At 45.2% G+C, this 26,223-nt stretch overlaps 1 protein-coding gene and 1 long non-coding RNA gene across 3 annotated transcripts in view; one reads left to right on the forward strand and one right to left on the reverse strand.

The window, feature by feature from the left end:
- The window catches only part of LOC145716177 (uncharacterized), a 50,972-nt gene that overhangs the window by 23,353 nt on the left and 1,396 nt on the right, over positions 1–26,223 (reverse strand). The gene's annotated exons all lie outside the window — the stretch shown is intronic.
- On the forward strand, positions 7,408–26,221 carry CSRP3 (cysteine and glycine rich protein 3). 2 transcript variants are annotated; one of them, XM_006734740.3, is made up of 6 exons: positions 7,408–7,520; positions 16,091–16,230; positions 21,017–21,185; positions 22,919–23,051; positions 24,232–24,325; positions 25,902–26,221. In XM_006734740.3, exons 2-6 carry the CDS (start codon positions 16,119–16,121, stop codon positions 25,976–25,978), a joined length of 585 nt encoding a protein of 194 aa, XP_006734803.1. In that variant the 5' UTR covers positions 7,408–7,520; positions 16,091–16,118; the 3' UTR covers positions 25,979–26,221. The 2 variants fall into 2 exon arrangements, with proteins under 2 accessions (XP_006734803.1, XP_030885522.1); XM_031029662.2 differs by lacking the exon at positions 7,408–7,520 and adding an exon at positions 10,836–10,932 and having other exon boundaries at positions 22,919–23,065.

The following is a 26,223-nucleotide window of genomic DNA, read 5'->3' on the forward strand; positions in this document are numbered from 1 at the left end:
GGTTAGCCTGGTGATGGGTATTGAGGAGGGCACATTCTGCATGGAGCACTGGGTGTTATGCACAAACAATGAATCATGGAACACTACATCTAAAACTAATGATGTAATGTATGGGGATAATATAAGAATAAAAAAAATTTAAAAAAATAAAATAAAACTCAACAACCAAGTACCTTCTCCTTCCTCTGCAAACCATCTTCATGTATGACTTGACCACTTTAGTCTCTCCTGCATCTTTATGAACCCAAGATTAGATCAACTCATCTTTCTGAGGTCTTTTAGCCTGATGCATGGTCTTTCAAATTTAAAGGGGCAGAACCCTGATGCTTTAGCAGTAAGGAGTTTTTTTATTTGTTGTTTTTGTTTTTTGTTTTTTTAACATTTATTTATTTGAGAGAGAGTGTGTGAGTGGGGGAAGGGGCAGAGGGAGAGGATCTTCAAGCAGACACCCTGATGAGCATGGAGCCTAGCCTGGGGCTCGATCCCAGAACCCTGAGATCATGACCTGAGCTGACATCAAGAGTTGGATGCTTGACCAACTGAGCCACCCAGGTGCCCATATTTTGAATTATTTCTAATATCCAAATTTTATGTAATGGGGCCACAGTCAAGTAAAAGTGTTTTTATGACAATATAGAATATCTCCTCTTTGCTAGGGGACCATCACACTCAAAGGGAAATAAAGACTTGGTTTTCCTAACTAGAAAATAAGAATCATCAAATTTTAGAATTAGAAGATAGCTTGAAAGTCATTTTGTTCAGCATGAGCATTGTACAGATAAATCAGAAAGGGGAACTGAGCTGTCAAAAGTCACACGGCGGTCAATAGCAGGGCTGAGACTAGAAAGAAACCCGCATCTATCCATTCAAACCTGCTGCTATTTCCACTTTAGGCACAGTATGAACGCTTTGGGGAAGGCAATAAAAAGCTTCCAACTATTCTAAAAATGCCTCCAATCCTTATTTTTAAATTTTAGATGGAGTGGACATAAGTGGAAATAAGTAATTTCTTCTTGCTGAATTTATGCTTTCTCTTCTGCTGCTCATTCCAGTCTGATAGAAATTTAGGCCTTGTGAGATCTCTCAAAACCATTCAGTTATATAAATAAATTCCACCCAAAATTTTCAAATGTCTACTAGGTGGCAACACCAAGGACACAAAAATAAATCAGACACTCTCTGTTCCCTTAAGGAGTCCACCAGCTAATGAGCCAAAAGGACATGTGAACAACCAGCCAAAGTTCCTTGCAATGAGAAGCGTGAAATGTTTGGGGGACCCGGCACGGAAAGTGGCACATACCACCTGGAAAGGGCTGGGTGTGGAAGCCTGCACTGAAGAGACAGCATTTGGCCTGCTTATGAAAGGATAAGGAAGATTCCCCCCCAGAGGGGGAAGGTTAAGGAGGCGGAGGACATTCCAGGCAGAGGACAGAACATGAGCAAAGCAAAGAGGCATGAGAATGCTGGCTATTTTTGGAGAACAGTGATTAGATTGGAGAGGCTGGAAGATAGGAGAAAGGCAAGTGGGGTGGTGGGAGAAAAAGGTGGAAAGTTAATTGGGGCAAGATGAAGAAACTTGAATGCCGTGTCAAAATTGTTTAACATGATCTCGTAGTAATGGGACGCTAACGGCAGTCTTCAGGCTAAAGGTGCCATCATCAGATGTGGTAACAGTGTGAGAGATGGAAAAGAGGTGCAGAAATCTACGTGGTTGGAGGCTCCTGAAACTAGGCAGATCATCTGAACCTGGGCAATAAGAGAAGCAGGGATAAAAAGAAGGGCTGGATTCAAAGGCATTGTTTAAATATCTGTTGTTGACACAGGTGAACAGTCATAGACTCTACTCAACCCATGGAAATATCTCCTAAGAAGACAATCCCATTGATCCGCTTCTGAACCTCTGTGAGTTGATTCTCGCATTTGTCAATTTGCTGGCCCTGCGATTCCCACCTCAGGAGCTTGCATTGCTCTGGCTTTGTACTCGCTGAATAACAAATGTAGGAACACCATCTACCAAACCCGAGGGACCACTGATGTAAAGCCCTGCTAATCTCTCAGGGCAGGATGAGGCTGAGTTGGTCCTTGGGTTGTGGAGGTACTCAGACCTGCGGTGATTCTCAGGCCTTCAGTGTCCTCTCTTCCAACTACTTAGAGCCAACCAGATTAGTTAAAATTGCCCTCAGAATATTGGCTCTAGAGTAGAGAACCTGGTTCAGGTCCTGACTTTGCCTTATACTATCTGTGTGACCTAACCTCTCAAGCTGGGGTCTGGAAAGTGGGATAATAATATCCAAATCCTCCCACTGCTTGCAAGAGAGACAGAAACAGAGAGAGAGAGAGGGACAGAGAGAGAGAAGAAAGAAATCACCCCCAAGAGAATGGTAGTGCTTTTACGCTGAAAAGCATTATGTAGGGAACAGTTACTACTATAATCAGCAAGTGATAAATGGCTATAAAAACAAGAAGACCAATAAAAAAACCTGGATGATGCAAGTAAATCGAGTATTTGTTTCACTAAATCTTACTACATTTCAGTGAAGACGACAATATTTGTTTTTCTTTTTCCTCCCTTGGGAAAAAAAGAGCCCTTTTGATGAGCTCAAGTGTTGCTTTGCCCATTTCTTTGCCTTTCATGGATGGGACACATGGCCAGGAGCAGACTTTGAATGGTAGTTTAAAATTAATTCTCTCTTTGAAATAAGAGCCAATGACAAATGTCAGACCACTGGTGCATAGAAATAGTGAAAAGCCCTAGTTACTCCAAGAATGTGGCTGACATTGAATACATTATGGTCCAATTATGTTTCTTTTCAAGTACTTTGGATGAAGCAGATGAAAGCGGAGACACCCAGGCCTGTAATTTCTTGCATATTCTCTCTTTGTGTGGCATGGTTCAGAGCAGGGGCTCCTGAAGTGGAAGGCAGGCCAGGGAACATGCGAAATAATACTGGAGTATGAGAAAAAGAATCAGAACTTTTATTACATTTATTACTATCTTTTTTAGTGTGTAGTTTGGAATATGTTTCATAAGCACATATTATTACAGTAATACAGTTGATAATTTATAAATAAATGTACACATGTGCACACATACACATATTTACTTATAAGTGTGTGTGTGCACGTGTGTGTGTGTTGCTCAAACTTGTTTACTGAGGGACCGAGATCAAACAAATTTGGGAACCACTATTGTAGAAGGGTTTTGGAGTTAGATCTGGGTTTAAATTTCCCTGCCACCTCAGTGATCTGTATTTCCCATGACTTACCAGCCTTCAGTTATTCTAGAGGAAAGAAGAGTAGGAAGCAGTAGATTCTAGTCCTGACATTGCCATTGACTCATTGTTGACTCAGCTGTGCAGCCTTGGAGGAGTCACTGAGCTTTCATGAGCTGCATTTACTCCATTCCTCACTCAGACAATAGGTATAATAATACCTTCTTTACAAAGTTATTGAGAGGATTAAATAGAATAATGTTTATTCTGATTTGGGGTATAAAAGTAGTGTTTTAAGGCATGTGTTTAATATTGCCCCCATTGTCCCACCTCACTCTCTTGCCTGGTCTTCTTCATGTCCTATGTTTCACAGTGGCTTACTTATTTATAGTTGTTCTGCGGGAACAATGGGGCAGGAACAGTGGGTTCTAGTCCTAATATTACCATACAGTTACTGTTGAGTTAACATTCAGCTAGTATTGAGTGACTGCCCTGCTATGTGTCCAGCACATGCTTACTATTATCTATTCACACAGAATCCAAAAGAAATGTGCTTCATTTTTCAGATGAAGAAACTCTAGAGCACTGCTATCCAATAGAACTTCTACAGTGATGGAAACATGCTATATCTATGCTGTCAATGTGTAGGCACTAGCCACATATGGGTATTGAGCACTTGGAATATGGATACCGTGACTGAGGAACTCAACTGCTAATTTCATTTTAAATAATTTCAATTTAGGGGCGCCTGGATGGCTCAGTCAGTTAAACGTCTGCCTTTGGCTCAGGTCATGATCCCAAGGTCCTGGGATCAAGCCCACATCTGGCTCCTTGCTCAGCAGGAGTCTGCTTCTCCCTCTCACTTTCCCCTTTCCCATCCCCCAACCCACCAACACTCATGCTCTCTCTCTCTCAAATGAATAAATTTTTAAAAATCTTTAAAAAAATAGTTTCAATTTAAACAGCCACATGTGACTATGGGTTACTATATTGTACAGTACAACTCTAGAGATTGCCGAACTAGCATTCAAGCATAAGGTAAAATTAGGACTGTTATGGGACAAATCGTGTCTCCAAATTCCTATGTTGAAGTCCCAACCTCCAGTACCTCAGCATGTGACTATATTCGAAGGTAGAGTTTTTAAACATAAAATGCGATTATATGAGTGAGCCCTAGTTGAATATGATTGGTGTCCTTATAAGAAGAGGAGATTGGGACACAGACACACACATGTGGGGTGACCATGGGTACATCTGGAGAAGATGACCATCTACCACCCAAAAGGAGAGATCTCAGAAGAAAGCAACCCTGCTGACACCTTGATCTTGGACTTCAAGCCTCCAGAACTGTGAAAAAATAAATTTCTGTTGTTTAAGCCACCCAGTGGCTTGTTAAAGCCACCCAGTATTTGTTAAAGCAGTTCTAGCAATCTAATACAAAGGGCTTTTCAATTATGTGATAATTTACTTCATTTACAACAGATATCCTCAAGGAATTCATCAAGAATGCATTCTAGCATACATATAATCACAGAATTAAAAATGGAAGATACAGAAAACATGCAAGAAACAGTAGTTGAATGAAGAAAGCAGTAATATTTATAATTAGGTTTAAACAAGTACTGATGCATAATGAACAAAACTAATTACAACCTGGAAGTAAAATCCCAAATGATTTACACACAGAATGTGGTGGGCAGGTATGTAAGTACAAGGCCAACGTGAAGGGAGAGGGCGAGGTGGTGATAGTAAAGGTGCGCTGAGGTCCTTACAAGTTTCTCATCTCATGGAAAAAAAAGAATAGAGCCAGAAAAGAAGAAACATTATAAAAATAAAACATAAAATGAGGTGAAGTTGGATAAGTCCACATATATCCAAAATCCCAATAAAAGTAAATGGGCTAAAATCTCCTTTTAAAAGATGACTCAAATTAGGTAAAACTAAAAATATTGTCAGTTATTAACTCTGGGAAAAAGAGTAGGCTTGTGGGAGGGCACTTCTACATTTTACCTTAAATACATCCTTCTTGTTTAGTCTTTCACAATAAGCATGCATTCCTATGTTATTTATGTAATTTAAAAATATACATTAGACTCAACCCCAGATTTTCCAGCTCTGGAAATAATTTGACTGTATATATTGCATTTCCCCTTGAACAAGCCAGATCCCTTCTTTGGACCTTAATATCTGTATTTATAAAATGAAAGTGGTGGGCCACACTTGAGACTTTTAAATTTTGCCCAAAGAGGTATTTTATTTGTATTTATTTATTTATTTTAGATTTTATTTTTAAGTAATCTCAACACCCAACATGGGGCTCAATCTCACAACCCCAAGATCAAGAGTCTCCTGCTCTACTCACTAAGCCAACTAGGCATCCCCCAGAAAGTATTTTGTTTTATTTTATTTTATTTATTTTTTAAAGGTTTATTTATTCACTTTAGAGAGAGAAAGAGACAGAGCGAGCAGAGGAAAGGGCAGAGGGAGAGGGAAACAAGCAGACTACCCGCTAAACAGGGAGCCCGTCGTGGGGTTCAATCCCAGGACCCTAAGATCATGACCTGAGCCTAAATCAAGAGTCATTTGTCCAACTGACTGAGCCACCCAGGTGCCCCACCAAAGAAGTATTTTAGAAGCTACCTTAGGGGATTCAGGAAAAGGTTATGTGAGTAGGATTCTAAGACCACCTACTTATTTCAAGCAATGAATTTCCTCTTTTATCTGCTTTATATATTGATGTTCCATTTAAGATTATCTATAGAAAAAAGTATTATTATTCTAAAAAAAAAAACAAAACACAAATGTTTGCAAGCTGCTATCTTAGAAGACTTCTAAAGTCCCTTCTAACTTTAACATTCTAGAGTACTTGCCCTTTCCCCATTTCTGTGATGAATACTTTTGCATGTAAATGTAGATCAAGGACATTTCACATGAGGTTGTGCTGTGTCCATATTTATGAAATTACCCCAACCTTCTTTACGGTGAAGTATTCAATCACTCAACCAACTGCTTTGTGGGCATGTAACTGAAGGGCTAATATGGCTGCTCTGAAGGGCTGGATTTCATACACCTCTTAGTTGGGTACTACCTACACCTAACCTCAACATCCAGGTCAATGCTGGTATAAAGTGCCTTTGGCCTGAGAGATGGATGACCTGAATTTCAATCTGGAACCTGCCAATCTGCCTGGAACCTGGCCTGAGCAAGTTAGGTGCCTCAGTTTCCTCAGTGACAACATAAAGAATTAGTCCATTAAATCTGAACTTCTTGTCACCTATCAAATTCTATAATTCATATGTGTCCTTGATGCTTGATCAAAGCCAAAAATATGTACGTATCAGGCAAAGAGAAATTAGGCCTCCAAAGAAAACGTGGTTTCATAGAAGCTTATCAAGATTTGTCATAAATATGACACACTGCCATGTTAAATTCTTAAGTAGAAAAAGATGATGAACATAGCAATTCAAAACTTTTGGTGGGGCGTCTGGGTGGCTCAGTTGGTTAGGCGTCTGCCTTTCGGCTCGGGTCATGATCCCAGAGTCCTGGGATCAAGTCCCGCATCGGGCTCCCTGCTCAGTGGGAGGCCTGCTTCTCCCTCTCCCACTCTCCCTGCTTGTGTTCCCTCTCTCGCTATCTCTCTCTCTGTCAAATAAATAAATAAAATCTTTAAAAAAAAAAAAACTTTTGAGAGAAAACTTCTCTTTGTAGGATAGCGGACCATGGAGTGCCAGGACCCTGATGATTAGCTGACCTTTTTTCCTCCAAGCTTCTTTGAAGAGATTATCTAAGTATCATTTCAGACACCCATCACTCTTATTTTTAGCTCTGAGTTCTCTTCACGAGTGTCGTGACCTGTGTCTCAGAGTTCCAGAGGGCTCCCAGATATGGCTCATGATTCATTTGCAGGTACCTTGCATTGTTTTCCAGGAAGGTCAGGGGAGTAGGAGCCTGGAAAAATGATTTTCGATATAAAATCCTTCTTTGCTGTTCCGACCACTTGATCAGAAATTTACACTCCACAAATTGATCCCTTAGTGCCATAGGCAATTGGCAATTAAAACAGAACCCAAGCAATATTGTTCTCTAAGGGCCTCACAGCTGGCGTGGGGGGAACAAAACTCAGGGCTTTGGTCACAGGCTATTTTCAGCCTCTGATAGCAGTTGTGTTACTCATGTCTCATTCACCCTCTCCCCTCGGCCTCCCTCCCACCCTTCCCTCCACAGGCCAATGCTGGGAACGGCCTCCATGTATTTAAAGAGGACGAGAGCCCCCATAATCAGTTGAGCCGACAGAGACCACACAGGCAGGTATGTGGAGCAAAGCAGACATTTGGGCTGTGGGTGGGCTGGCTTGGTGGCTGGTTGGGACTTGGAAGGGTCCCCTAGAGTAAGGCTGTGTTTCACGTCCCAGGGGCCAGCGTCCAGTCTGGTTCTGTGTGAGGAGGCTCAAGCTGTGCTCAATTCTGGTGTGGACTTAGCAGTTGTTAAAAAAGAAACAAAACAAAACTCCTAAAAGGGGGATTTAGCATTTGGGGGCTCAAGGGAACCTTCCAGAGAAATGAATAAGGGATAATGTTTGGCCTAAGACTATTTCCATGTTGGAATGTTTCCCAGTGTCTTAGTCAAAAGACACGATACCAGTTCTAGAATTATCACATAATGACTGGACATGGAGCTCAGGAAAACTTGCGGCCCTCAGGTCTGCTCCGTGAGGCTCAGTATGGAAGCAGTGATATTTTTCTAAAGTTACAAAGTGGTTGTTTTAGATACAATACAGCGGAAGCCATCTTTCCAATGCTCAAAATACAAGGCATTGTGCTATTCAGAAGGTGTGGGCGAATAACAGATTTCTATAGTTCACCATACCCTGCCTTGCACATGGGAAATACTCAATGAAATTTGCTGGTTTAAAATAGATTTTATATTTCAAGGATGCTCAGCAACAGGCTTGCTTCTAATAATTTAAAATTAATCAAAACCCATAAAAGGACCCCAAAAAGACACTGCTAGATTGAAAAATCCATTAAAAGGTCTATTTAATCGGAGGAGAATTCCCTGCAGAGGGGGAGGGGTGATTCCCAGTGTTTCCTCCAGGTTTCAGTTAAGCATTTGAATGACAGGCATGAGTGTGACGAAGAATGAGAAGTGGTTTTAAGCAGTGGTCTAAGTGAAGATGCTGCCCAAAGATCAGAGCTGCCACCTCTAATTTCTGTTCCCATCTCTGAGCTGGGCCAGTGACATCCCCAAGGAGGAGGAGTTGGGTGACAGGTCTGAGGAACTTTGCCTCTCTGCAGTACGACTCAGTGCAGTTGAATGAGCTTGTGTTGACCATCTTCTGTGTTGGGGCTGGGCTGGGGTGGGGGGGGCGCGGTGCAGAGAGGCAGCACTAAGGCAGGGAAGGGTGGGGAAACAGGGAGAGCCTGTGTCCTCGGTTTACTTTTGGGACCGAAATCTCAATGCTGGGTACCTCCAACTCATCACAAACTATATAAAACTGCTGTATGACCCAGAAAATGTAAGGGATTCTTCTGACCTGGCTTTGGTTCCATTCTGAACAAGTTGGTCATTAAAATGAGCCCGACTATTGGCAGGGAGGGCAGTTTACCCCCAGGGCCTGGTGCTCCCTCTGGCCAGGCAGATAGGTGCTCGGCAGCCCAGCCACACAGGCCATCCATTAGAGATAGGGGAGGGAGGCCAGGGGGCAGGGGAAGGAGACAGACAGACAGAGATACAGAGACAGAGACAGAAAGAGAAGGAAAGTGTGAGCATGATCACTCAGCAGGCAAATAGCCATAATCCTCCTGAAAGAGGTGGAGACAAAATCTTGGAAGAACACAGACTCAGAAATCCTGGGAATCTGAAGAAGGAAATAGAAGAAAATAGCCTCTGTCTTTGAGATGGTTCAAAACCCAGCTCTGGATATCACTTAACTTCTCTGAGTTTCCATTTTCTGCACAATCAAATTAAACTAAGGCCACCTATCCCAAAGGGATTTGTTAGCATCCGAGGAGATAAAGTATAGGAAGTACTTTGTAAAGCCACAAAGAACCATACAAATAAGTGGGGCCTTTGAGAAAAGGCCCAGGGCCAAGCCCGGTGGGCCACAGGCGGATTTCCTGCTAAGCACAAGTGTAATGAAGAAAGTCCAGAGGTCAGAGTGGATAACAAGGTGCCCAGGAGTTAGAAGGTGGTTAATTTGCTTTACAAGAGGAAGGACACAGACAGGGAATATAACACACAGGAAACACAACTCCCGTGGCCGGCAGACTGCCAGGTATAAGCCCGCTGCTCAGATGTCTGGGCATACGGTAGCCAGGGCTGGGCTTCACGGCCAGAGACAAGTGTGACGGCTTCGAGTGTGAAAAGCTGCAGTTACTCGTCACAGTGAAGAAAAGCAGGAGGGGAGGCAGCGATGGTCATGAGGACCACGGGGCACGGGAGCCTTTTCTGAGCCTCAGTGTAGACCTCATTGTGGGAAAGGATTGAGCACGATTTGTGGGCTGTTTACTGCCCTGTGCAGGCGTGGAACAATATTCGCTTATTTGACTGTCACAGAAAGTCCCGTGAGTGGTCATTCTTCTGAGGAAGAAACGAAAGGAAAGGAAAAGAATTACTCAGGGTCACTTGGCCAGAAAGTGGGAGAGCCAGGATCTAAACCAGGGCGCAACGTGCTCTTTAAAAACACGTGGTAAAAAAAAAAAACGTGGTAAGGGCCAAAATAGAACAGAGTGAGTTTCTGAAAGTAAAATCCGGCCACACATCAGAGATAATTTCAGGAAGGGTGCAATGGAACCCGCGTGTCACAGCTGTGGGTTTGGTGGGCAGGTGTGTCTACCCGGAGTTTTAAGGGGACGAGTGCCAACACTTGGGCTTATTTCTGTGCTGGGAATAAGCAACCTTGGCTTCCCAGGCCTTGCGGAGGGGCCTCTGGATAGGGGACTTCATTCATCTGTTCAGGAACATAGGACGAAGCCACTGACCTTGAGTATCCCACACGGGGAAGCTGAAGGGCATGGTCTCCCCGGGGCCATGAGGACTCTGCTCGGGCTGGCTGCTTCCCTTCCATGTCCCCATCGCCAGCCAGGTCAGCTGGTGTCAGGCACCAGGGCTGCCAAGTGGAGGAAGCAGCTGTCCTGTGGCTCAGGCTTAGGACTTTGCCTGACTTGCCATCTCTGGCTCCAGGCACCCCGATCCCCACCCCCTGAGGGAGCTCTCTCCTTGGCCTGGCTGCATCTGCACCTCGGGGCAGCACGTTCCAAAGGCCGAGAAACAGAGCTGGTTCACAGTCTGAGCCACGAGGGCCACGGAGAAGAGGCCAGGAAAGATGTGCTTGTTTTAAGAAATTGGATTTAAAAGATGACGATAAAATAATCATCATCATCATAATAGTAATAAGGAAAGCAACAAAATTATTAGACACCTGCCATGTATTACACATTTGTATATTTAGTGCCTTAGCTATTATGATGATCTTATCTAACCTGGAAACAACCTTTGATGACAAGCCTTCTCATCTGTCTTTACATGCATGAGGACAAGACACTGGGCTCAGAGATTTTGAGCATTTTGCCCAAGGTCCAGCAGAGAGCATTTTTTTGAGCCCTGGCTTGGTTCTCTCCAAAGCCCGTGATGTTCCACTCTGCTCTATCGTCTCTTCTCCCGGGATGAAGAGAGTAAAGAAGAGACAGTGTTTGAGAGGGGACTGTCACTGGGCAGCAAGGTGAGGCTCTAGTCACTGTTCAGATCCCTACATCTGTCTCAGGGCTTGAAGGATCCTTGAAGGGGCTTCACAACATTGCAGTCACATGGGCAACCATTCCCAGCTGAGCTAAAGTCAAGGTGAAAGGGAACTCTCCAGCCTCAACGGAGCGCTCTCCGTGTCTGAAGAGCAATGACTCTTAGGGAGGCTTTCATTTTACTGAATGAAAGTCAGGTTCCTGGATACTCCCACCCATGAGTACTCTCTGTCCCATGGAGAGACAATGGGGCCAATCAGAGCCCAGTGCCCATTAACTGGGAAGTTTGGTTAATGGAGGTGCTGACCCTAGCCCCTCTCCAGCGTATTGTAAGCAGAGACATGGGATATAGAACGAGCTTCACTCGGGTCTGGATTGCAGCTCTGCGGCTTACTAGGCTGTGTGATCTCAGACAAGTCACTCAAGTTCTCTGAGTCTCAGTTTTCTCATCTGCAAAATGGAGATGACTAATTTTGCTCTGTGGGGCTGTTGTATTAAAGATAGTACATACAAAGCAACCAACACATGGTAAACAATAAATAGTAGCTAATGTTAATATAAGAACACAGCTTTGGAGTCAGAGACCTAAATTCTAATCTAGCCATGTGACCATGGGCAACATAATTTCCCTAGGACTCCATTTTCCCAAAAGTTACAAAAGGCAACTTTTGTAAGAGTGCCTACCTTGAAGGTCTGTGAAGACAGAATGAGATAAACCACAGTGCCTGGCCCAAGGGACCCCACACACTTCAGCTTCAATAATAACATTATTAGATTGGTAATGACTATCCCTTACGTTCCAGATATAAGCTCCTATGATACAAAATCTTGGCCTCAGCCAGTGTAGACAATTTAACTCGCTGTGCAGAATCAGGCATCTAAAAGAATGACCACATGAACCAACACTGAGCTGAAAATGGCATCGTCACTAATAGTCTCTGCTCAAAGCCATGGCCTAAGGCTCCCTCCCACATTCTTTAATGGACCCCTACAGAGAAGAAACTGAGTCACTCAGTGCCCATTTTATCTCCCCCACCCACTTCTGCCCTAAGGGATCACCTTTCAGCTCCCTCATTGATAAGCAAAAGACAAACAGTGAGTGCTGCAGTAGAAAGACGGAGCCAAGATGCACGGCACGGTTATCTTTTAAAAGTTCAGACTGAGAATGTGACAGTTCAGAGTTATTGCAGATCTGATTAGCTCACATTTTAGAATACTCGATGGTTTACAAAGTGATTTGATGTACTTGAACTGTTTCAATCCTCCCAGCAATATAAAACAGATGAGACTCTTATGCCCATTTTAGAGAAAGGTTCCTCAAGTTCAGAGAGTTTCGCTGGTTTCCCCAGATCACACAGCTTTGAGGAGGCGAGACGGAACTAGAACTTTGGCCTCCTGCATCTGATCCAGCACTTTTCCTAGTACCCACTATGGCACATGCCCAGTATAACTGTTCCACAGTATTATTCGTGAAGAAACTTTCACAGGTAGTCTCTCACTGGGATCTGGGTATCCAAAAGTCTGGAACCCACCCTCTTCCTAGCTGACGTAGTGAAGCTTGCAATCAATCTCATCGTCAGGAACCCCAGACTGTCTCCCGTTTCAATCCTGACCTCGACTTCATCAGTGACAATGCAGCCATCTCCAGGACCGGCCCCAGGGAGTAATGCCAGGTGATGTGATGGAGATGGTGACCCAGGTGGAAGATGGGGCTGAGTAACGTGCAAGCCTATATTTGGCATCCTACCTTCAGTGACCCTTGTCTGTGCCAGGCAACACCGATAAACAAATGACCCATCCCTTGGTATCTTGCCAGTATAAACTCACATTCTGGGCCTGGCTAGTGGAGTGTTGAGACACAGGAATTCCAAAGCAATGTGGGAGGCTAAAAAGGTTATGTATGTGAGCCAGGACTTAAATGGGCTTTCAAATCACAGTGACTCAATTAGCAGATTGGTGCTATTTGAATAACCTGAAGTAAAGGCGGTAATGATGCCTTGTCTTTGACTAGCTCCTCGATACTACTTTCAATTCCATCATATTTCACCCAAGTTCGAGGTCACAAGGTCAAAATTAGAACCCATGTCTTCCAATTCAGGATGCTTTACAACACGCTCTGCGTTTTGGCCTTTGAGCAGAAGAAGAAATCAGAGATGTCGTCTGTGTTTAGCCTCCGTAGCTACATTTCCAACTTTAAAAATGGAACTCAGCACCTGTTTAATAAAATGCTTACAGATTTCTATTCTGGGTTTCAAGTCCTAATATATGTATGTCAGATATTTTATGATCATTTAAAAAATAACCTGTGCTAGGATCCATTACCTTGTGAAGAAGGTATTATCTGTAATCTTATCCTCACTTTGAAAAGTATCATGTGTAGGCAATTGCTGAATGCACATGCACACATCCTCCCAAGGGCCATCTCTGGCTACCATTAACTTGCAGGACATGCCAATGAGATTTCCACACTTGCAGGACATGCCAATGAGATTTCCACCAAAGATGTGAGATAAGAAATTTGACCTAGGCTTGTTTTCATTGAAATTTTCCATCTCATTAATTTCACAAGTGTCACTGTCTCATTCCCGGATATATATTACATTTCTCTTCTATTTTATATTACGTTACAATCCAGGATCAAAGTGAACATGAACAAAATTATGTGATTCTACTCTTTTTCAAAGAATGTATCATCTTTAATCAGAGAAGGGTGAATCTTAGTAAAAGAAATTAGCTAAGAAAATACTCCCAAATGTTTACTTCTTTTGCCTGACCTGGTTTGTAAATAAGGGGGTTGTTCAATCTTGAAGATCTATTCCAACCATAGAGACCTAAAATTTTTTTTTTTTAAGATTTTATTTATTTGCCAGAGAGAGAGAGAGGGAGAGTACAAGCAGGGGAAGTGGCAGGCAGAGGTAGAAGCAGGCTCCCCGCCAAGCAAGGAGCCCAATGCGGGACTCGATCCCAGGACCCTGAGATCATGACCTGAGCCAAAGGCAGACGCTTAACCATCTGAGCCACTCAGGCGCCCCGAGACTTAAAAGTTTTAATGGAGTCAAAAATAAATAATTTGGGCTCTTTTAGGAGGTATTAAGATATGCCTTTCTGTGTGCTCTTTTCTCTGCCTGAAATGTCCTTCCTCCTTTTCTCTATCTGGTAAACTCCTATTCACCATGCAAAACCTCATTTGGATGTGACAACTGTGATCCTCTAACAACTCACTGCTTTCATCCCCAGTCTAAACATGGGTAGCCATATTCTCCTTTGAGTTTGCATGGTACTCTCATAAGGTTCTTTTTTGGTACAGAGTATTCTGGTTCCTGCCTCTTCCTCTAGAATGTGGACTTCTCATTCTAGGTGACACAAATTACTTATTTTTATAAGTTTTCTTCCCCTTGATCCGTACCAAGTACCCAGTACAGAACTTGACACATGATCGGTAGGTAGTAAATGCATGGTAAATGAATGCATGTAGACTTGATACCAAGCCTTTTCATTTCAAAATCCATTATTCTTTCCTCTAGACTAAACAACCTGAACTACAGAAATAGATGCACTAAATGTTTCCTTTAAAAAAAAAGTTTAAAGTGTATTTTCTGAAATTTTACTGAATAAAAAGAAGAGCCAGCTTCTACAAGAGGAAGCGGATAGGATGTTCCTGGCTAATCTCACACTGTTTTTGTAAGTGGGAAAGCTCCTTACAGGGACATTTAGGTAGGGATGTTCCCTTCGGTCCTGGTATCAGATTCAGTGGTCTGTTTGCTATTTACCTTCTGTTTCTTAGCAAAACCTGTTTTTGTTATGAGGCTGGAAGGCACAGTCCAGACCAGTTGACATAGGAGGGCTTAGTGTTAATCACCAACTATTATAAGAAGGTGACTGGCTTCCCAGAAGGGAAAGAGAAGGTCAGAAGCAGCCACTTGGAAGGGCCTGATAGTGCTCGGTGTCAATGACAAGATGACATACCAGGCTTCTTAGAAACCAAAGGATCTCAGAGAAAATTCAGACCCCTGGAGCTGGCAGGATTTCAGAAATGTCACTGAGTATGGATGCCTGATTTTAGTTCTGCTCTGGGAAAACTGACAACTGGATTCATACTTTGCACAGACGCAGAAAGAGAGGGAAAGTTGTTTTTGGATGCCCCTACTTGTCTGGCATCTCTCACACAACTGTTATCTTGAGGAGACAATGAGGGTCTGGGGCTGTGACTATCAGCCGCTCCTGCAGCCGAAGGTCCTAGAAGGGTATGGGAGGACACGCAGCATCATCACCTGGCTCCTGTGATCACACCTGGCACGGTGAGCTCTGCCAAGTACCTTCCTGCACATCGTGTCATTTGGTCCTCTATACACACACGGAAAAGAATGACCCTCTTCATAGTATAGGTGGGGAGACAGACGTAAGAGAAGCCACGCAGTTCACCTCTGTCCACGGCCCGCGACGGTAGCCCCAAGAGCAGAAGGCAGGTGTCCAGACTACCTGCCATTGTAGCTTATTGCTTGGGTCTGAAGGATAGGAGGATTCTATTTATCATAGATTTTTATCAGCAAGATTAGCTAAGGCTTTGCTACCCAAAGGGTGGTCCCCTATGAGTAGCATCAGCACTGCCTGGAGACTGTTAGAAATGCAGAATTTCCTGCCTCACCCACATCTACCAAACCAGCATCTGCAGAGTAGCAAGATCTGATGTGATCTGAGAAGCACTGAGCTAGATAAGAAGATACGCCATTTTCATAGATCATCCCCACTTCCAATGGAATGTTTAAAACCTCAGATGCAAAAAAATATTTAATATTTGTATATAATTTCACATACACAAAATTAGCTCATCTATTCCTTCTAAGAACCCTGTGTGGTACATAAGGGCTGGCGCTACTGAAATTTAACAGAAGAGGAAACGGAGTCCTAAAGTAGTAATGTGACTTGCTCAGAGCCATCTGAGTGTCTGAGCTTTTTCAGGGATGTACACACAGTAACTATTTGCTGAACGAATGGATGAATGCATGCATGAATGAAGGAAGGAAGGAATGAACCACCAAACACACCGGGGCTGGATCCTGGTCTTGAGACCACAGTACTACCAGACACTTGCTCCCTCCTGAGGTTACCTACATTCAGGGTATTTGCTTTATATCCTGTTAGACTTGACCTTGGTCAGAGGGTCTTCAAGATGCCAAACTGGGGCGGAGGAGCAAAATGTGGAGCCTGCGAAAAGACAGTCTACCACGCAGAAGAAATCCAGTGCAATGGAAGGAGTTTCCACAAGACCTGCTTCCACTGCAGTGAGTTTGGTGAACACCACGAGGGCCCCGCAGCATCCAGAGGGCTTTGCGAAGTTCACATTTACCCACAGATACTGTATATTGGTGGTCCTCAGGCTCTGGTCCCGGGACCAACAGCAGCAGCATCACCTGGGAACTTAATAGAAATATCACTTTGGGGGGCGCCTGGGTGGCTCCGCTGGTTAAGCGTCTGACTCTTGATGTCAGGGTCATGAGTTCAAGCCCCACATTGGGCTTGGGGCTTGGAGCCTACTTAAAAAAAAAAGAAGAAGAAGAAAGAAAGAAATATCACTTTGGGGCCCCTCGTAAAAGGATGGTGTTCTCCTGAGCACCCTCTTGCCAATTGCTTGCCCAGCAAGAGGCCATTACCCTGCCACTCAAAGTCAGAACAAGCTGGCCTGCTGCTGCCACCATGGTGAAAACCTTGACCCAGTGGCAACATTTGCAAAGTGTGACCTGGCAGAGAAAGGAAGCCATCGCTTATCTGGAGCCAGGATGGATCTGGCTCTATGTTGTTCCCACAGGCCAGTGTTACTGAAGCCAGCTGCGACCGGTCTTTCCAAAAGAAAGAACCTGAGTCAGGCAAGGGGCAACGTATGGCAATTCTGTAATAGTCCAAAAGGGAAGAGTTTGGGGCCTGGCCACCAGTAGCCTGACAAAGGGTATCTTCACCATCACCTGCTGGACACAAATGCACAAATGTCAAAACTGGGGGGGAGTACAAACCCCGGGGTCCACCTGGAAGTCTGGCTTTGCCTGACCCATGACTTTGGACAAATCATTTCTCATCTCTAAGCACCTGCAGCAAAGCCGGGAGTAGAACCTGTACCTTAAGACCCTCGGTCCAGTCCCTTCAACATGACTTCATTCTAGAGTTTTCAGTGGTTAGTCCAGGTCCAGGAGAACAGTCTTTTTTGGCCACTTACCTTCCTTGCTTTGCTCCTGTAGGTCTGGCTTAAGGGGTAGCTTTTTTTTTTTTTTTTTTTTCAAAGATTTCATTTATTTATTTGACAGAGAGAGACACAGCCAGAGAGGAGCACAGGCAGGGGAGTGGAGGGGGGAGAGGCAGGCTTCCCGCCGAGTGGGGAGCCCGATGCAGGGCTCGATCCCAGAACGCTGGGATCATGACCTGAGCCGAAGGCAGGCGCTTAACGACTGAGCCACCCAGGCGCCCCAAGGGGTAGCTTTGCTGGACATTTGGCAGACCTCCTCCCCACATGGTCCCCACACCACTGCCATGATTTAGCCCAGTGGCCACAAGGCATCACACTGCCCCAAACTGTTTCACACAGAACTTCAAGGATTGGGCTCCATCTGTTAAAGCATGGAGGCACTTTGTCCTGAAGCTGCCAGAAATAATAATGTTTTACCTGCTGCAGGAGTTTCCATGATCTCTTACCTTCCGCAGCAAACAGAATTCTTATGGAAGAGCAGCTCTGAGTGACTGGGTTGGCGGATTTACTAAAGCTTTGGGTTCCAATGATGGGTAATTTTTTTGAGGTGGGAAGGGGCAGAGGGAGAGGGAGAGAGCGAATCTTAAGCAGGCTCCATGCCCAGCACGGCGGATCCTGATGCGGGGCTCAATCCCACAACCCTGAGATCATGACCGGAGCCGAAATCGAGTTGGACGCTTAACCGACTGAACCACCCAGGCACCTCAATGGGTAATTATTTTTAAGTCATCATACACATCCATCAGATTCAACATTATTACCCAGAAGTCATTGCTCAAGAGTCCCTTCTATAACCTTCCGGCTTTTGTCCAAAAACAGCTAGTGCTCTTTAAAACGAGTAGGCGCAAGGAGTAATGGAAAGACCACTGGAATTAGAGTACAAATGACTAGGGCTTGAGTCTGGGCTCTGCCATGTAATAACTGCGTGATCTTGGGCAAGTGATTTCACCACCGTGAGCCTCAATTTCCCCATCTATAAAATGGAGATGACGGTATCCACCACACAGGTTGTCACAAGATGAAAACTGGGGTTCTCGATCAGGCCTCTATTCTCCTCTGATCAACTTTAATATCTGAGTGAGAACAGGATGTGTAGGGAAGCTTTCCATGGTCAGGGGTGTCTTGTTTTCCTCAGGTAGCAGGAAGACCCCCTGTTCAATGGAGCCATGGTAGAAGGGATGTGAGTATTTACTGGTACATCCCTTTTAATCCTTTGATATTTTCCTTAGAACTCATGGGTGGGATGAGGATATGAGCAGTACACATTTTTGTGGTAGTGGACAGAAGGATCCCGGAGAGGAGCATGCTTTTCTATTTTATCACCCCAGAACTTGCCTGTCTACAGGCCAACCTGCAGTTGTCATAAATAGGCTTCAGAAAAGCAGAGCCTACCTTAGCTTGTCCCCTGGCCAGTTCTCCAAACTTCTAGACAAAGCTTAATCCTCCTTAACAGTGCAGTCCAAAGAAATATAATGCAAGCTACAAATATACATTTAACATTTCTAGTAGGCATATTTTTAGAAAGGTATAAAGAAGTGACATTAATTTTTAAACATTTTATTTAACCCAATATATCTAAAAATTATAATTTCCACATGTACAAGATACACATTATTCATGGGATATTTTGTATTCCTTTTTGTTTGTACTTAGTGATGGAAATCGGTGTGCATCTTGCACTGACCACACATCACGTACATGGCGGTGAATGGCTACAGGGGTGCCTGGGTATGGAAGCTGGTCAGGACCCGGGACATGGCTATAGGAAGGGCCCAGGCATGATGGGGCATACACAGTCCTGGAGGGATGGACTGGAACAGGGGGTCAGAGGACCTGAGGCCAGTCATGGCTCTGCAACTTACTGCTGTAGAATCACGGACGAGTCACTGACCATTATTCACACGTGCATGCATGCATTCATCTACTCACTCATTCATTCATTCAACAAACATTTACAGAGGACTAACTCTGGGCCAGGCCCCATGCTATGTACTGAGGTTATTAAAATACAAGTGTTGCCCTCAAGGAACTCACAGTCTAGAATATCAATGAATATTGGAGATGTTTTTCTGGAGACTTGTAGTGATAGTAATAAGGGTGGAGATAGGTAATATACAGACTTTTTAACACATACAATGTTGACATAATTGTTTAATGAATTTCCATTCACTTCCCCATCCACACAACCACCAACCCCTCATCCACAACCTTCTCTTCACCCACTCTCATATTCAATTACTTTATGTTTTTAAGTAAAATACCATTTGAGGAAGGCATATTACACTGCAACAACTTCATTCATGCTGGATTGCTTATAAAGGTCACTTGAACTGGTTAAAAACAAAAAAGGAGGCAAATAAATCAAATGCACATGTGTTGTTCATTCTTGGGGCCACGACCTCACTATTATAAGCAGTGAGTACCACAATAAACAACCTTTAAGAATCACTGTTACAAAGCAGTGCAGCAAGTTATTAAGTTATAGAAATCCTACATATCTTTTTTTAAGATTTTATTTATTTATTTAGAGGGAGAGAGCACGAGTGGGGGTAGGGACAGAGGCAGAGGGAGAAAGAGAATCTCAAGCAGACTCCATAGCGAGCGCCAAGCCCAGTGTGGGGCTTGATCCCACGACCCTGAGATCATGACCTGAGCTGAAATCAAGAGTCAGACGCTTAACTGACAGAGCCATCCAGGCGCCCAGCTACATGTTCTTTAAAGCTGCTCAAATGTTATGCTAATAGGAACTTCTGGTTGAGATATAAATTCCCGGTGACAGCCTCCTGCTCAGGTACAAACAGGGCTGCCCCTCAAAGATGCAGACAGAAGTGGGGAGCTGGAGAGCTGAGTCCACTGCCTCAAAAAGACACTGGTAATAGGGAGATGCTGATGGTGAAGATGCAGAGGAAGAATTTGGATACAATCGTTTCCTGAATTTGTGTGAGGTTAGAAAAAGGAAACTCTCCAAATCAACATATTATTGATCTATATTATTAAATTAAATATTATAAGTAGATTTTTAATACTTTCATGTACATCCTTAAAAGTTTATTTTATTTTTTTAAATTCAATTAGCCAATATATAGTACATCATTAGTTTTAGATGTCAAAAGTTTATTTTTTTCAAATTGGCAAAAAAACACCTTCTCTATATATCTTCTTTTTGGAAAATGGAGGCTTGTCTTATATACTTTATATTATGGGGGATACTTTATATTGGGTAACCAGTGACCAGGGGGCTTAAGCCAACATAAGTCTAAGGGTCTATGAGATAGGTCTACTCCTTCACCACCTCCCGCTTCTAGAACTGGATCAAAAATAGCCTCAGTGGTAACTGACTCCTTGCATATCATAGTGCTCTTCAAAGTAGGTAGAGAAACTGCTTGCCACTGATTCTGATATGATTAAGGAAAAATAAACTCATCCCCAGCCTCAGCGCCTTATCCTCTATCCACACCTGCACACACAAGACACACACTTTCCTGGTGTCACCTGGGCTGAGACACTCAGGGATTCAGGTTGTTTGGATTCAGGGACAATATTCTCAGCTGGTCCAAGACCACACAGTTGGTTCTGATCCTGGCCTCCCCCTCTTTCTAGCTGGGCTCCGCTGAGCACATTCTGTCCCTTTTCTGCTTTCCAGCTTCCTCACCTGTGAAATCAGGGGTGCCATGGAGCCCACAGCTCAGAATGCTCTGGTCAGGAATCAAAGTTGTGCTCCTGGCCGGGGGCCCCTCTTGCTGGGTCTCTTGGCCCTGAGCATGGCATCAGGGCTTCGAGGAAGTGGGGGAGGAACTGTGGCCCCAGCCCCCTGACCCTCCCTTCCCCGGCAGTGGCCTGCAGGAAGGCTCTCGACAGCACCACGGTGGCAGCTCACGAGTCAGAGATCTACTGTAAGATCTGCTACGGGCGCAGGTATGGCCCCAAGGGGATCGGGTACGGACAAGGCGCCGGCTGCCTCAGCACGGACACAGGAGAACACCTGGGCCTCCAGTTCCAACAGTGAGTTACTGCCCCGCTTCTCCCAACCCAGTAGAGCCCCAGCGATCAGGACAGTTCATTCTGTTCCTATAGCAACGTTTTCTGCAAGTGGGAGAATGGACTCTATTGTTGACTTGCCAACAATAGGAATACTCAGTCTGACCAAGTTTTAACAATGTGTCATCTCTCCCAAGACTCTCTTCAAATTATCTGCCTTTCTAAAGGGCAATTACTTTTATACCATGGCTCTTGGTTTGCATGTCAAGAGAAAACCCAGGAAGTGCAGATTTTCCATTGTTTGACCTTTGCTAAAACTGCATGGAGTCTCTTTTCTTCCCCTTTGAGCGTGTCTGTGTAAATCACATAAATATGGCAGGGAAGCAATGGCCATTCGCTGTGGGCTTGTCACTAAAAGATTTCTTCCCTCGGGTTGTAAGATGACTAATGTCCACATCACAGGAAGGGTGGGTCTGCAGGGAGGGCAGTGGGCCTCAGGAGTAAACAATCAATTATGACTGTCCTCTGGGACCCCTAGCTGCCCGCTGACAACACAGTGCTGACGTCCCCCTAGCATGATGAAGGGAAGCTGGGCTACCACCCCGTACAACCTCCATCTACCAGGCTGGTCTACTGTCTCGATGATCTTGCTGACTTCCCGCCTGGAACTGAGTACAGACTGACAGCCACTTGCCCACAGTGTTGTCTGGCCGGCTGGTTTCCAGGCTCAGCTCCACAGTGGGACTAGGCAGAAAGGCCCACACGAGCCAGTGGCCCATGGAGGGTCTCCCCCAGAGGGCAGCAGTTAGACCATCTAAACTGTCATCTGGCCCCTTCCAAAGAGAGTAGCCCATGGTACAGCCTGGGAAAATGATGCAGCGATGTATGATTAGTCATTTGAATTTTTCTCATTACTCGATCCCAACTGGACACTGTTTAGTGAAGAAAGATACCGACCGCATTCTGGGCCACGCATTGCCCGAAGCCCACTCTTCTCTGTTATGGCTTCCTTGTGACGTTACACCAAGAGGAATAAGAGTCCACAGACCTGGGTTTGGTCCCACCTCCACCAGTCATGAGCTGCCTGACCTTGGGCAGGTACCCCTCGAACCCTTGCTTTCCCCCAGCTAGCCCTGCCTATCTTAGAGGTTATGATGAGATGCAAGTGGTAAACGTACAAGGAAACACCAACAGAGATGGAAACTATGGGGGGGGGGCGGCTCCTGTGCTTCTATCTTAGATGTTGCTTGACATGGGGACAGGTGACCTTTTGAGGCAGGATGACAACCTGAACTGTGACAAGGACGCATCAGCGTATTGGACTGTGGTTTGTTTACTATCAATTGTCGAGATCCCATCTTGCTCTAAAGTATCTTCACGACTCACTCAGTAAAGCAGACCAGTAGGCTTTGAGATGGTACAGAAAAATCTAAACACTAGCAACAATACTAACATGACAACAACACAAGCTAATGTACATGGAACACTAGCTAAAGGCTTAACGACAGAAAGATTTAAGCCAATGAGAGCTAGGTTTGCTAGCCCTTACTCCATACCAGGAGACACTCAGACTTCTGAGGGCTTTCCTCACGTCCCCTCATCAAACCCTCTCAACAACCCTGTGAGGAAGGCAGCTCCTTTTTCCAGATGAGGAGTCTGAAGCACAGAGAAGTTAGGTAACTCACTCACGGTCACACAGCTAAGTCCTCTTTGCCAACAAGGTCTATAGGTTTCATTCATTCGTCTGTTCCCACCAGGTCCCCAAAGTCTGCACGCTCAGCCACCACCAGCAACCCTTCCAAGTTCACCGCAAAATTTGGAGAGTCAGAGAAGTGCCCCCGATGTGGGAAGTCAGTCTATGCTGCTGAGAAGGTGATGGGAGGGGGCAAGGTAAGGACTGCCAGGTGAGCCAAATGGGACTTGCTCATCTGCACAGGATCAGTTGGGAGGAGTGAGAGAGGAGAGTAGAAACTGTGCGCAAGTGGGAGCCAGGCCCTTTATTCTCCTTTGCTCCCAGGAGCCACATTAGGAGCCACATTAGGAGCCACCCATCCTCACCCACTTTCCTGGGCTGTGGCTGCCACTCAGCAGAGCCCTTGGAAACTAAAACTGGTGCAATTCGATGCAACAAGCCTCAGTCCACTAGGCAGAAGGAACCCAGCCAGAAGCTCGGAGATACAAAGGTGCACAAGCCCCTTGTCCTTCAGTGTCCAAAATCCTTCCAGAAAGTTGTCAGACCTGTGAGCTCGTCACCACTGCATAACTCAATCAGCACCAATGGGTAGAGCAGACCCCTCACGGCAGCGAGAAGCATCCTTGCTCCCAAGCGTCTTGGCAGTCGGGGGAGTCATCCGATGTCTGAGACAGTCACGCACACTTGGCTCTACCCCTCTGGTTTCAGGGTATTCACCAGAGGGTTTGGGCCCAAAAAAGGAAAAGGAAAACCCGTTTATACTGAAGTGGAGTGGGGTGGATGGAAATAAGGGCCCTGGAGAGTGTCTGACTTCAAATATGAGGGCAGTCTCCACCCTCCAACTGACTACTTGAAGATGTATGAGAACCCCTAGGCCATGCCTGGTGGACAGGTGGGGTGTGCAGAAGGAGGCCATCTTGTGACGAGCCAAGCCAGGCAGCTCTCTTCCGTGACACACACAGAGTTCAAGCAAAGCCAAGTTACCTGGCTAATCGCCTTCTTTCTTCACTTCTTTTCTTCTTTAACTTTATATTCAGTGTAAATGAATGTATTCAGTGCCCCAAGTCCGAGTTCCTTTCTACTTTATTCCTTGATCTTCTAGAAGGGGGAAGCCCTTTTCTATTTAATCTGTTCTGAAGGAATACATACGGTGATCACTTTGATAAATTTATTTGTAGGGGTTCTAAGAATTGCTGGCCGAATCCATAGCATCTCATTTTCTTTGAACCCCTGGAAAAATTATTCTGGGGTCGACTAGATGCATGAGTGGTTAAGACAGTGGCACTCCTTTATATGCTGCTGGGGAGATTTAACACGGACACAGAATATGCTGCCCCCCACACTTACGTAGCTCTCCCGCTCTCCTGCACCCCTCAGCCTTGGCACAAGACCTGCTTTCGCTGCGCCATCTGTGGGAAGAGTCTAGAGTCCACGAACGTCACTGACAAAGATGGGGAACTTTACTGCAAAGGTGAGTGGTTTGGGGACTCTCTTGAGAGGTTTTCCCAAGAAGGACCCTTAGAGGGTAAGTTGTGGTTGCCAGGCGGCATGGCTGCTCAGCCTGAGCAGAGTTTGGGCTCTTAGGATGGGGAGCAAAACCACCAAAGGGAAAGAATTCTCCCCGCCCCCGGCCCAGCTCTGGTCCTCCATTAGAGCATGTGGGAGGGACCAGATGCTTGCAGATGCTCAGTGGTTCAAGGCAGCTGGGTGCCTAGGGGCAGAGACGAGGAGTCCTGGAAGAGGCCACAGGACTCGATAAACAGCATCACATTCCCTTCTGAAAACCCAAATGCCCTCTGTCTACCCAAGTGGTAGTTACGGGCAACTGCGGGAGGATGAACTCTCTTTAGTTCATTAGATTAAATAATAGTTCATTAGTTTAGAGAGTCTGACCTCTCTTTAATTAATCAAGACATATCTAGATCCTTCCCTCCCTCCCTCCCTCCCTCCTGCTCTTGCTCTCTCCCTCCTTCCTTCCTGACGTTTCTGTTTCTAATGTTGCATTTCACTTAGTGATCGCAGGGACAGAACTGAGAAACAGGTTTTCCTTCTGGTTCTCACAGCTCTAGCCCCAGATGCCTCCACGGTCCCTTTGTCTTGTGGAGAGGTAGGAAAGGTTAGCTCTCTTCTGATGCTACAAAAAGGAAGGGATGCATTCGGGCCAAGGCAATGTGACCTCAACCTCAGAGCCTCTCCGGGGCCTATTGTTTCTCAGTGGGGCCCGCCCACCCTTGCAAGTAATGATGGTATCCCTAGGTCTCCAACTATGTGTGGTTGGAATGGAGTGAGAGGAGCGATGGGAGAGGGGCAGAGGCAGGCCATTCCTAATCAAGACTGCAGGATGCCAAAGCTTTGCCCACAGGGAGACAGAATGCAAAGGAATGCACTATCCCACGGGAGATGCCTTTTCCTGACAGCGGAGGACACAGAGGGTCCTCAGCATTTACAGGCCAAAAACCCTAAAATGTTGCTGCAGCCAGCGGAGAGATCAACCCGTAGACAAATAATCGCATTGCCAAGGGAAGAAAGCTCCGGTAGTAATACAATGCAGTAGCATACAAAGAGGCAAGTGAGCAGCTTGGGGTGTTAGGGAAGGCTTCTCAGAAGACAAGACTCCTCTGGTCTTAAGGTTGAATGTGGACTTTGGTGGGGGACAGCCAAGGAACGGGGAGCAGTGCGTGCAACGGCACCCCAGCCAGGGCACCGTGGTTCATTCCAGGGACCGCGGGTGGTTCTGTGTGCCTGGGGTGGCGGGAAGGAGGCAGTGGCAAGAGGGGACGAGGCTGGGCAGGCAAGCAGGGGCCATTTTATCTTGACTCAAATGACAAAATGCCTGTGAACACTTAGTCCTAAGTGCCCGTAAGTATGAACAATTTTTATCAGCAGATCGAAAGTCAATGTAGTTCAATATACTTCAAAGTTAACTTATGAACACAGGTATGACAAGGATGCCTCTCACAGGTGAAAGGACTGTCAAGACCCCAGGAAGCACAACTGAGGTCTAACCAACCCATTCTCTCTCCCTTTTACCCCCCTCTCGTTCACAGTTTGCTATGCCAAAAATTTTGGCCCTACGGGTATTGGGTTTGGAGGCCTAACACAACAAGTGGAGAAGAAAGAGTGAAAGGTGTGCCAAACTTCACTGGCCTCGAGCATTTGCCATGTTCTCCTACAGGACGGATAGCCTTGCCCGATCATCCTCTCGTGGAGGGTCGGCCAGTATTTCTCTTCAGAACTGATCACAGTCTTGACCCAAAGTTAGAAAACACTTCTGGAAGAAAAGTATTAAAAGTTTAAGCTGTAACAAATGTTTTATTATTTCTGATACCTGGGGTGGGAGAGGCAATAAATAAATGTTTTAGTGGCACT

Source organism: Leptonychotes weddellii, chromosome 11 (assembly GCF_054177405.1).
Source record: "Leptonychotes weddellii isolate Sample4059 chromosome 11, ASM5417740v2, whole genome shotgun sequence".
In the NCBI taxonomy this organism is placed as follows: Eukaryota; Metazoa; Chordata; class Mammalia; order Carnivora; family Phocidae; genus Leptonychotes; species Leptonychotes weddellii.

What these genes read in the sequence shown, in the direction of transcription:
- CSRP3 (XM_006734740.3), top strand. Translation starts at nt 16,119, where the DNA reads ATGCCAAACTGGGGCGGAGGAGCAAAATGTGGAGCCTGCGAAAAGACA. An exon ending in CAAGACCTGCTTCCACTGCA is followed by an intron (nt 16,231 to 21,016) that starts GTGAGTTTGGTG and finishes CTTCCCCGGCAG; the next exon opens with TGGCCTGCAGGAAGGCTCTC. An exon ending in TGGGGAACTTTACTGCAAAG is followed by an intron (nt 24,326 to 25,901) that starts GTGAGTGGTTTG and finishes TCTCGTTCACAG; the next exon opens with TTTGCTATGCCAAAAATTTT.